The sequence below is a fragment of the Nipponia nippon genome, unplaced genomic scaffold, assembly GCF_047370975.1.
Source record: "Nipponia nippon isolate SJK-2023a ecotype South Korea unplaced genomic scaffold, ASM4737097v1 scaffold_5, whole genome shotgun sequence".
Lineage (NCBI taxonomy): Eukaryota > Metazoa > Chordata > Aves > Pelecaniformes > Threskiornithidae > Nipponia > Nipponia nippon.
In genome coordinates, this window is record NW_028262369.1 from 828,521 (window position 1) to 840,686 (window position 12,166).

Here is a 12,166-nt window from a genome sequence, read left to right on the forward strand (position 1 = left end):
CTCCTAGCTTCCTCCTTAGGATGAGCTGATCCAGGTTGCCTAAAACGGCTCAGCCTTTACCAGGCAGCCAGGAGAATTTCAGGTTGAAAAATGAATATTTGTCAAAGCTCCTATCAGCTGGAGGCAGCATCCCGGAGCCCCAGGCACAGCCTCCCTGCTTGGCCCGAGACTCCAAGTGCTGCCTCTGCTCCCGGCTCCACTGGACCCCATCCCAGCAGAGAGAGGGACCCCCAAAGGCACAGGGAGCTGCTGCCTCCCCCCATCCATCCCACAGCCGGTGCCGGATCCTGGGAGGGTTCCCAGTGGTACTTACTGGAAGGGATGGCGAAAGGGGGCACAGAGGCTTGTGGAGGACCCCAGCCCTTCATGTTGTAGGCAGACACCTGGACGTAGTAAGCCGTGCCCTGCGAGGAGGGAAGCCACACTCAGCGCACCGGCACCAGTCCCAGCTCAGCATGCAAGGGAAGGATGATCCCCCATAACCCAGTACACCAGTACACCACGAGGAGTACTAAACTGGGAGCCTGCACCCCAGGTCACCAGCTCTGACCTTCCCCAGCTGTATGAAGCTCTTGTTATCAGACACTAGAGAATCCCCACAGGCTGGGTGGCCAGTTTTAGGGGTGAGGCAGAGGAAAGACAGGACATCATGAATGACCTTTGCCAGGAGATGCTCTGGCCCCAAAGACACAGGGCTTCCAGAGCCTGGAGGGTCGGGGTGCTGCCTTCCTGCTGGGACGTGGAAGAATCCGGCCCCTGGAGAGAGGGAGCTGGCCCAACGCTGTCGAGGGCTTGTGGCATGAGGACAGTGATTAAAGGCCTCTGATTAAAGCTCAGTCAAGCTGCCAGATGTTGCAAGGCCTCCAGGCACTCATGAAGGCGGACAGGAGCCTGCGAAGCAGCTCTGAAAGCATGATTGATGGGCTTGGGCCAGCTCCTTGCAGCGGCGCTGCTCTGGGCTCCGCTAGAGCCCCATCCTGCCACGCGCGAGGGCAGCTCTCCCGCCCCAACAGCGGCTCCGGGGCTCCAGCACTGCTGCCTTGGCTAAGCCCCTCTCACCGCACCGAGGGCCTTCCCCGCTCCTCAAGTTGGTGGTCCCTGCCTGCCCGCCCCAGAGCTTCGGCGTTGCACCTCCCTGGCAAGGGCAACCCCATTCATCCCAGCAACTCCCCGTGTTCCCATCCCAAGCTCCACCCTGCCACGGGGTCCCCATCCCACTGCGGTCCCCATCCCGCCCCATCTCCCCCCGCTGGTCCAATGCATGCCAGGGACAGGACAGCAGCCCCCGGGGAGGGGACAGCTGACAGGCAGCATGGCCCCTGCGGTTCTCAGGGAGATAAAACAGTGGGGAGCCCCGGCCCCAACCAGCCCATGACCTTGCTGAGCTCCCAGAGATGGAGACGGGGCCGGTCCCCCCTCTCCAATGAGCGACGGGGCTGGTGCGGGGGGTCAATCTGTGCAGGTGGCAGAGGAACGAGCCACTGATTTATTGCCCAGGAGGAGCACGGGTGGAGACGGGAGCGGGGTGGGGGACAGAGGATAAATCAGGCGCTCGGTGAATGGGCCCATTCTGCCTTTCACTCGACAGTCCCCAGGCACCCCGTGCAGGGGGTTACGCCATTGCCAGGGCGGCCGCGGCCGTGCAGGGACAGACAGATGCCTCTCCCAGCCCCACGCTCTCAGCTCTGCCCACAGGCTGTGCTGAACACCACGGCGGCACAATCCCGTTCCTCCTGCTCGAAATGATGCCCCATCCCCTCCCCACATCGGCTGCAGGGAATGACCCCATGGGCTGCACCATGGCCAGCAGCGTTCCCCAGCTGTAGGCTCTCCCCCCACAGCCCCGACCCCCGCGGGGCACCCTGAGAGCTCACCGACACCAGCCCTCGGATGGTGAAGTGCAGGTTCTTCAGCTTGTCAATCACGGCCTCCCCCAGCGGCGGCGAGAAGGTGGGGGAGCAGCTCCACTCCACTGAAAGGAGAGAGACCCCAAGGTGCCGCGTGGCCCCGCAGCAGGGACAGGCTACCAGGGCTGGCTGCAGCGTGTCGGGGCCAGCAGCTGCAGAGGGACCGTGGGCAGCGCAGGAGCTGGAGGCAGCGGAGTGGGGGAGCTACAGCGGGGGGGACGGCACGGGGAGCTGCAGTCCTCCTCACCGAGCTGCTTCAGACAGGATCAGCACCCTCAAATGATGGGTCAGGAGCTGGGGATGGAGGAAGTTCTCCCAGAAGCCAAAAATATTTGGTATAAGTGGATGAGGGGCACAGGAGTAGCAGGACAGCAAAGCCCCCGTGGTGTGCAGGATGAGGGGGTGGCAAACAAGTGGCACCCTGAGTTTTTCCTTGGTGCAGGACGGTGCTTTGGCCCAGCTCAGACTGTTCGGGTGGTGGCCAGGCTGCCCAGCAGCGTGCAGCCCTGGCTCCTCCTGCACTCGAGCACAAAGGTGGCCGGACAGGGGCTTGGCAGCACCACCCACACCCCCGGCATGCTGGCATGCACACGGTGAGCACCCCAGCATGCCCTGCCAGCACACTCAAGGCACCTGCCATGGCCGCACGTCCCCTGCACTGCTGTGGGGACCCCGGTCCTCACCTTTGTACTTGGTGACAACGGCCGAATTGACGCTCAGGGGCTCCCAAAAGGTCACCTGCACCGAGGAGCTGCTGGCCACGGAGAGGTGGACGTTGGTGGGGGCGTCCGGGACTCCTGGGGACAGAGAACGCAGGGACAACTACAGCGAGGATGGTCATTCTGAACCCCTCAGTGTCCCTCCTAGGCCTCCCCTCGCGCCCAGGGACATGTTCCTGGAGCACTCACCCCCTGTACACCCATACAGCGAGCCCTGGCTATAGGGTGCGGGGACCCTCTGACAGGTGCTGGCGCAGCCCCGTGCCTGAACCACGCACAGCCCTGCTCCTTCCCCCAGCGCAGGGGCTGCTCCCCAGGCCTTCCAAGCCCTCCCGTGGGCACTCACGGGCATGCTCGAACCCTGCCTTCATGCGCTTGTAAAGCCGGTATCGCCACTCCCAGGCCTTGAGCTGCTTCTCCTTCTCGGAGCAGTCGGCGTTGGGCGCCTCGTTCACCACCTGCGCCGTCAGCTCGTTGACGCGCTGCTCTGCTTCCCGCACCAGCGTGGAGAGGTGCAGCGAGCGGCTCTCCAGGCTCACGACTGTGGGGTGGGTGGGCATGGCCATGGGTCCCGGGATGGGAGCCAGCAGGAGGGAAGAGAAAGTGGTCAGGGCAAGCCCAGGCTCTGCTGGCACTAAGTCCCCACCCCAAGACCCCATCCTCCCCTCCGTGTCCTGCTCTTGGGCTCCACTCGAGTGCACAGCTCCACTCCAGCCCCTGCTAAAGTCTGCACCAGTTTCCCAGCGCCCAGTAACTGCCTCCCCTCCAAGACCCCGCTGCCTGGGGTGCCCTGCTCCGCCATATTAGAGACCCAGGTGACGGGCACAGCATAGCTCCCCCACACCAACTCACAGTGTGGGCTCTCCTTCGCTCCCGCCTGCAGCAGGGCCCTGGCGATGGGAGCGTTGTTGGTCATGATGGCGATGTCCAGGGGCAGCAGCCCCTCGCTGTTGGGGGTGTTGAGGTCCAGCTCCTCGGGGCTGTACTGCTTCAGCAGCTCCTGGACCCTGTCTATGTCCTGCAGCTCCACGGCCTCGAAGAGGGCAGCATTGCTCTGGAACTGGGTGGAAGGAGAAACGCAGGTCGGCTGAGCATGGGGCACCCTCCTCCACCCCACCAAACACCCTAGCCCCTCACCAGCACCCCACAAACCCAAACAGGGTGGGCTGCCCTGGTCCCAGGAGCTCAGGAGCATCAGCTCTTTGCAGACACAACTGAATGATGCTGAGCAAACACCTGGACCAGCTCCAGCTGAACCTGCTCCAGGGTGGCTTCACTTAATGCACTCTTGGGCTTCCACCCAGGTGACAGCGTCACCCGCACACGGACCCTCCATCCCCATCTTCCCAGCCACAGCAGTGCTGGATGGAGCCAGCGGGCACTGACCAGGTAGGACTTGCGGAGCTTTTCCTTCTCGCCCCGTCCCACCAGGCTGCCCTCGTCGAAGGACGTGTAGTTGACGCGGAATTTCCCTGACAGGTTTCGGTAGAGCCTCTTGGCTGCATTCGGCGAGGAAGGGCCTGGTGGCTTCCTGGCCTGCGCCAGCTGCAGGTCCCGCATCTGCTGCGTCATTTTAGGGGAGGATGACCTGGGAAAGGGCAAGGAGGTGTAAGGAAACGGGGCATGGAGGACGTGCCAGAAAGGCAGAGGCACATCTGCAGCACTGGACCGAGGCACGACTCAGGAGAGCCAGAGCAGTGCTGGGGCAGCACTGATGTGAGCGGCTGCAAGGCAGATGCCGGTGCCAGCAACGCCCTCATCCATCTGTTATCAGCTGGGGCCAGTCCGTTCCTCCTCCCCATCACTGCTGTTGGCCCTGCGGGGGTCCCGAGGGCTCATACGAACCCTGTGGGTGAGACATTTCCTTCCAGACCCAAGGGCCGGGCTGGCCCCACGCTGCTCTTTAGCTGGGATGCCCCAAGCAACCTCAGGCTGCTCAGTTCTGCAACCGGTCCCCATCTATCGCACCAGGGAAATCTCTCCTTACTCCCAGTCTCCACCATCCAGCTCCTACAGAGATGGGCTGCCCAGACCCCCTCGGCAGTGGGGGCTGCAGAGACTGACAGCCCCCCAGCCCCGTGCTGGGTGAGTGCTGCCCACCACGCAGTTGGCTTGGGATGGCCTCGTGCACCCTCTCCACATCCATCCTTCTTGCAGGAACCCATCTCCCGCGCTTATCGCCGTCCCTCAGCCCTCCTTGGTACGTGACTTTCCTCAGGGTCTTTACTCCAGCAAAGGACACCCTCTGAAAGCAAAGTGAGGGCAGGGAATGGACAAAAGGCCATTTCTAATGGCACCAAGACAACACCAGGTCCCAATGGAGACCAGTGACCCCCAGTCTCCTGCTCACCAGCAGACCCAGGCTCCACAGCTGCTCCTCACCTCCATCCACACTGATTAAGCTACAAAATCTTTTCTCCACTCCAATTTTGATTTCTACTTTAAATAGCCATGATAAATATGTACAAGTCACTAGGAAAGCTGGCTCTTTTCTTGGCTTCCCAGAGGATGAGCTGCCCCTCTCCCTGCAGCCGTGACCCTCGTGTCCCCACCGGGCAAAGTCCCCGGCTTCAGCGCGTGGCCTCGCTGCCGTGTGGGGCTTTTGCCCGTGAGTCATCCCTTACAGCACCAAGGGTTTCACTGGCGTCAAACGTCTGGTCCCCTCCTTGCCATAGCCCGTGGCACAGCTCCCAGACAAGGAGCATCAGGTCTAAAGAGCATTTCGCACAACTACACTGAACACAGTTTCTCTCAGTTTTGACCTCATATCCCTGTGTATAAGGTCAGATATTTAGGGGCAAGGTCTTCCCCATATCACTTTATTGGTTAAATATCAAGCAAGGAGGAAGCATGATAAAAAGCATGACAGTTGTCTAGAAGGTTATGCCAAAATGCTACTGCAAAGCTGTGCCTGTGATGCTGATGTTTATGAAGGCATCATCAGGAGGCAGGATATTAATAACAGCCTCACTACGTGCATCGTCCTGATGTCAGATTAGGCACAGTGGGCTGCAGAAGTCCTTTAATGATATTACCTTTTATTACTGTGATATTTAAAAGCGGAAAATGATGGGGAGGTTGGCTCCTGCCAGTCGCTCATCTCACTGGCTTCAGCCTACGGATTCAGAGGTCTCGAGCGTGGCCCAAGCCGCAGCGTCGAGTTGCTGCCTTGGGTTCCTCCAGGCATGGGCGTTATCTGAATGTAGGGCCTTAAAGACCGGACAGACAGACAGTGAACACCAACCACGTGAGCTTCAGGTGGCAAGACACCCCTAAGTAACCATGCAGAGGCTGGTGAGATCTGTGCAGCAGGGTCCTGCTGGTTCTGGGGGGGAAGAAGGGGAGCGGTTCTCCATCAGGAGGGCATCAGCATGTGGGGAGAGACCTGCACAAGCCAGGGAAGTGCTGGAGAACCAGCCCCGGGCTCACTGGGACCTGCCTGGCTCTGGACGCAGAGTCCTCAGCTTACGGCCGTGCCAGGCCGAGCACATCATGCTTCATCATGGACACGGAGCAGCTCCCTGCGTGGCCAGTGCTGAAGACTCCTCATGCCAAGGGGCTCCGCGCACGGCTCGTACAAGCCTCTACAGACGGCAAATACAAGACCCCAGATATCAAAGGAGCAGAGAAGCATCACGCAGTTCTGCTGTCACTGGTAGACAGAAATTAAGAGAGAAGAGCCACCTGTGCCTGTGCAGGCAGGGCACTCTGGCAGGAACAGGCAGCCAGGAAGGCAGGTCCTGACCCATGGACCAAGCCCGCGAAGCAAAGTGCTATCTGGCACACTTAGCAAAGAGAAATACCCGCCTCGAGAGACTCTCCAGCAAAACCTTGCCTTTTCTCTTGCGTATAAGAGCTCCCTGCTGCCCAAGTCCTCCTCTCCCTACCTCCGGCTGCTGCTCGGAGGTGGAGACAGCTCTTTTAGCAGGCTCATCGAGGAGGTGCCCAGTCCCTCTGCAGTCCCCCTTCATCCAAGGGGGCAGCGATGCCCTCCCACATCAGGAAAGGAAGGAAGACCCCCAAAAGTACCTCTCTGGAAGCTGGGTTAGACCCTGTTGCAACAGCTCCCTGCTCCATCCATGCCTGCAGAATCAAGGTTTTAAAAAGGAGCGATGCTTTGGAGCAAAAGCACTTTTTCTGCCAATTAAAATACATGGCAAATGACCCAGTACAGGCAGACTGCACAATTTGGAGGAAGTTCACTCAGAGATGGTAGAAACAGAGGCGACACAGAGAAATTTCTCACTGTTTTCCCTCATCTGATTTGCTTTTAATGAGAAGTAAAGAGACAGAAATTATTCAGAGGCCAGGAGTGAACATCTATCTATATTAAACTGCCTGCCCCAAAGATAAAAGAGTTTCCTGCCCTGTGGTTATGAGTCATCTGGACTCAGTGAAACAGTCTTGATTTATCTGGAGCTAAACTTTGCAGTGAAGCAACTGATAGCTGAAAACAACACCCACAGATGCCGTGCCCTCAAGGTGCAACCAGCCAACACCAGCTCACCTGATGCGGCACAGCCTCATCCTGCAGGGAGGTGCTGGGAGCTCCCCCTCTGCCTTTATAGTCTCAGTGCAGCTGAACTAAATTTATCTCAACCACAATCAGTTCTTGTTGCTAATTATTTACCTACCTACTGCAAACGCCGCAGCAGGGGACGGGTGCTTTGCCTGCCCCAGCAGTTCAGTTTTCTGGCCGTGGGATGTGTTTGCAACCGTCAGGGAGGCAGTGTGGACATCAGGTCTGCAATGCCATAAATCCATGTACCAGCAAACTCCATGGAAAAGGCTGAGGTTCTGCTAAAGGGTGCACCGGGGCTGGCCAGACCCATCTCATGAAACCAGTGTAATGAGGATTTTTTTTTAAAGCACACGAGGGTGGATGTGCATAAGACAACTTCATTTTATCCCTCCTTCTGCAACGAACACAAGCAAACCCACTGGGTAGCTCATAATGTTGTGGTTTCTGCATATTCTGGGTTTTAACGTTTCCAATGCTGCAGATCTTGGCCTAGTAAACAGTGTTAATAATTGTTGTAATTATGTGATTTTAAGTGCATTTTGTTTAAGGGCGTAGCCTCGCTGAGCCTCCAGCAGAGAACCAGTCCCTGTCAGACAGGGCTGCTCTGTCCCGCTGGCGGAGCCCAGACCCCGGGCTGGCTGGAAGGAGCCCTGCCCGCCCCGAGCCCAGCGGGGCCCGGCCGTCCTTCCCTGAGCACCCCCGGGGACGGCCCACGCTGGGCGCCCGCTGCAAGGGTCACGCAAACCCCAGGGGGACTTTGTCCTCCCTGCTGCCGCGTGCTCCTGTCTCAGGGACAGGGGCTGGGGGTACCCGGACGGGCAGGCAATGACCATCCCACCTGGAGGTCATGAGACGCGGCTGCTGCGACCACGGTGGCCATCCCGTGCCACCTCCCACCCGTGGGAGCCCGGGCTGTGACAATGCTCATGTGCTAGCAACGCTGCCGCTGGTGGCAATGGCCTTCCAGCCAAAACCCAAGGCAGTCCGGTCCCCGCCACCCCCCACGCTGGCCGTGGAAGGGATTAGCTCACGGGTGCCTGCCCGCGCTGGCAGCGAGAGAGCAGACTCCAGCCCGCAGTGGCAGACATGAGCTCAGCGCCACGCTCCCATCCTTGGGGTCGGCGTGGGCGGCTGTCACTTCGGGAAGCTGCTCCCCGCCGTCTGCAGCCTGATGCAGCAGGGAGAGAGGCTGCGGGGCTCCGTGCACAAGAAAAAGAGAGCCAGAAGGATGGAGTATGAGAGGTGTTAATGCTTTGAAAGGATGAGAAGGCTTGGGGCATAGAGGAGGAGAAGGACTGGGTCCTTGCAGAGCTCGTTGTAGCCTCGTGCCGCTGTGGATGTCAGTGGTACGTTAGCACAAGCTGCCAGGGATGCTTTCCTGAGCCGTGGCCCAATTCAGCCCACAGAGTTATCCAATGAAGGCAAAGGGCAGGAGAAGTCGAAAAACCAGTTGTCAGGGAGAGCCAACCCAACCCAGCCTACCTCACCCCAAACTGGGAGCTTGTGTCAAGAGATCGCCTGGCAAGGTGAACACACGGCTGTTCCCAAAGAACTCTGAGCGCGAGGGGTCTCCCCTCGCTTGGGCACACTCGGCCCCGCGACCGGGGCCATGCTCTCCCTCGGCACGCGCGGGAAACGCACGCGGCCACAGACCCTCGGACACTAAATACTCCACGGCAGAATCCCCTTGAGCTCCTCACACACAAAAGAGCTCCTCTCGGCTCATGGGGACACAAACCAGAAGCACAGCGTCCAGCACGAAGAGGAGATGCTGATGCACTCGCATTTTCCACTCTTTCTGCCTGAGTATAAGAAATTTTTTGGGACTGGGGAAACAGTGGATCCAAAACGGAGCACTAGCGGGGAGCCCTTCCAAAAGAGTGGGATTTCATAACCCATCAAAAGGCATACTCAAAACTAGAACGAAATGCTGTGCTTAGCATCCCTGCAAGGTGGCGGGACTGACGGCAGCAGCCTGCACACCAGTCACCCACCCTGCGGTGGGCAGACCGCAAAGGTATTTAAATATCGTGCGGTGACCTGGCCATGCACAGATGGAGAGAACACTCCTGCTCCGCGGAAACATCTGCGTGCATGGAAAATGCACTTGCTTATTGAAACCTGGGTCCAGGGAAAGGCACCAAACCAGACCCTGGGCTCTGTTTGTTTGTTTCCTACAGATTTTCTCTTTCTTCCCCACTTGGCAAACCCGCTGGGTTTTGTTTTGAACGGAGCCGAAACGAGCATGCTTCTTTTGTTTAGCAATAACAACTAACTTATATAGATCCTGCTCCTGCCAGTACATTTTTGTTTGAGCTCCAGAAGCCCAACACTATTAGCCCAGTGCTCGGAGGAGCTCCGCGTGGTGCACGGCCAGGAGCTGCTGCACAGCACCCGAGTCGGCGCGGGGTGTCTCCAAGCACAGGCAGCAGTTCGGCAATGCTGGTATGGCTGCCCTTGTCTCTGCCGTCTCCATACCAGGCACACCACGGTGCATGTAGGTGCTTCTTGAGGAGCTCAGGACCAAAGGCAGCAGAGAGTGGACCCCACGGCCACGCAGCCCATCGCATCATGGCACGGCATTGGATTTGAAAGCGGACTCCCAGCAGCTCGGTACCCGAATAAGCTGGAGGAGAAGAGCACATCCTGGGCGAGATCTGCAACATCAGCGCCCTGCACCTCTGCAGGGGAAGAAGTTGAGGATTCCCCTGAAGAAGCAAGAGGGAGTCAGGGTCATGCCTCGCTGTCCCGGCTGTTCCCCGAATCAGGAGGCTTTTGCATCCCTTGGGGAATGCTCGCATTGGGAGCGCTGCAGCGTGCGGCGAGGATGCCCTGGGACCAGCCCTCACGTGGCTGCCGGAGGGGCCATGGCAGTGGGGAGGCACATGGGCCGGACTTGCGATGTCCCGCATCACGGGGCCGGTTGGCGAGTCAGCGGCGTCCTCCCGAGGCACGGCCACGTCCCCCAGTGCAGCACAGCAGTGAAGAGGCTGGCTGCATGGCTCGGCCCCACTGTACCTCCCTCCTAAATCACAGGCTCTGAATCTGGGAGAGACGGAGACTTCAGGACTCCAAGAGAGGTTCAGAGCCAACCAAGTAGATCACTTGCTGACAGTCTGTGGAGGCCTCGCATAAAACACCCTGTTTCTGCAGGCCCAGCAGTACATTTGGGGGAGGAAGGGAGCAGAGACGCTCGAGCAAATTCTGCTGCCACAGGATAATGTTGCTGCCTCTTTCTTTTTTTTTTTTTAATTAAGCATCCCAATCACTGTTTTTAAGTGAGCCCAGAAGGAGCCTGTGGCTCAACTCCCATTAAAACACGACCAGGATCAGACTTTCAGTTCCTCGGTCCCCCATGACAGTCTGCCATCGTGGCCGGGACTGCCATCGCACGCTCGCCATAGTCACAAAGCGGCACCGTCCTCGCCATGCCCACACACACGCGTCCCTCCTGGGCAGCTCCTGCCCTGCCTGCACACGCACCTCGGGCAGCTCTGCCAGGACGCTGGGGCACCTCTCCTTGGGGACCGTGCTAAGGGACGGTGCGCAGCGGTTGGCTCTCTGGCCAAGGCAGACAATGCTGACTCCCATCAGCCCATGAGCACCAGCCCTGAGCTGCTCTGAAGGGGCACCGGCTGGCACAGCCTGGCTCTGGGCACCCCGAGTCATCCCTTGAGGAGGGGAAACATAAAACGCCAGAGGCTGGCACAGGTTCCATCCGCAGACCTGGCTCAGGAAGGAGATGCTGGAGGACAGAAGCAACGTCCATGTCAGGCCCTTGGCTCTGCACCCCAGCCCAGCTCCGCTGGCTTCACTGTTTCCATGAGGATTTACCCCAGCAGAGCTCCTGGCCCGCCCTGCCCGGAGGCTCGCACCTAGAAAATCCACTTTTCTGTTTTTGCGCTACCAAATTTCTGCAGGGATTGAGCTACGTGGGTATGTGCATTACAGACCAAGGGTGTCGCTGCCTGGAGGGGTTCAGCAGCCACTGCTCGGGGTGCATCCCCCCATCACCGGCACCGCTTGTCCTTGCAGCACCTCCCAGGGCCAAAAGCCCTCGATGCCTCCCCACCAGCACGGGCACCGGGGATGGTGGATCTGCCACTGGGAGCTGTGCTCGGCCCTGGGCTCCCACCGCCCAGCCGGGGTAAACCCTCCTCGCTGCGCTCCCCACAATGCCAGCCTTTAATTGCTGCTTGACATTAAGTATCTGAGCAAGGAAGTCTTGGGTAAATGTTCTTGCTATGGGAACACACAGTGCTGAGTCTCTTTAATTACATTGTTTTTGTTTGGCTTTTTTTATTAGTTGTGCTGTGGCTTCCCCTCCCTGACAGGCCAGCGAAGCGCACGCTAAATATGGCCGGGTTTAAAGTCCGCCGTGAAACCCGAACCGCGGCACCAGACTGGCTGGACTCGGTGCAAGCCAGGGTTACGCGGGACACGCATTCCAGCCGCCGCGGTCCTGCTCCAGCCCCGCGCCCCCCCTGTCCTGCTCAAACGCCCGCCATCAAAGCAGCTCAGAACACAACCACCACGCTCCAAAACACCTATGCATCCTCCTCTTCCTCGCCCCACTAAATCCTGCTGGGAACACAGCCTAACCCTTTACTCCATGGACCCCAAGCTGCCCTGTCTCCATCGCACCCATCATTTCCCACTGGTCCCCATCCCACCCTGTCTCCATCATAGCCATCCCTTCCCCACCGGTCCCATCCCAAAGCGCCCTGCCCCACACCTGCTCAGCCCACCTCCGGGCTGCCCCTCGGGGCCGAAGAGCCCTCTTCCCACCAGCCACGCCGCTTTCATCTTCCTCTGCCCCCCTTGTTATTTTAAAGGCATTCCAGAGGATGCTGTCAGGCTTGGATGTGGTTTGGTTGGGTTGTTTGTTTTCGTACTGGAGGTTTTATGATCGCATTGGGAACGAGCTCTAATTGAGCTGCAATTCGGATTGCAGTCCGTGGGTATTTGTTTCATTTTTGGAAGGGCTTAAACAGCAGCGCAGCTTAGGCTGGAGAATG

At 59.0% G+C, this 12,166-nt stretch overlaps 1 protein-coding gene across 10 annotated transcripts in view; it reads right to left on the bottom strand.

Annotated features, from left to right (window-relative positions):
* LOC104011075 (ankyrin repeat and fibronectin type-III domain-containing protein 1) overlaps window positions 1-12,166 on the bottom strand; it is a 264,593-nt gene that overhangs the window by 12,207 nt on the left and 240,220 nt on the right. For all 10 annotated transcript variants that reach the window (XM_087731748.1, XM_087731749.1, XM_087731747.1 and 7 more), the window contains 6 exons: window positions 4,013-4,214; window positions 3,479-3,686; window positions 2,973-3,167; window positions 2,591-2,704; window positions 1,875-1,972; window positions 314-404 (listed from right to left, as the gene is read on the bottom strand). In XM_087731748.1, coding sequence (XP_087587874.1) covers window positions 314-404; window positions 1,875-1,972; window positions 2,591-2,704; window positions 2,973-3,167; window positions 3,479-3,686; window positions 4,013-4,214 — 908 coding nt within the window. The remainder of the gene's footprint in view (window positions 1-313; window positions 405-1,874; window positions 1,973-2,590; window positions 2,705-2,972; window positions 3,168-3,478; window positions 3,687-4,012; window positions 4,215-12,166) is intronic.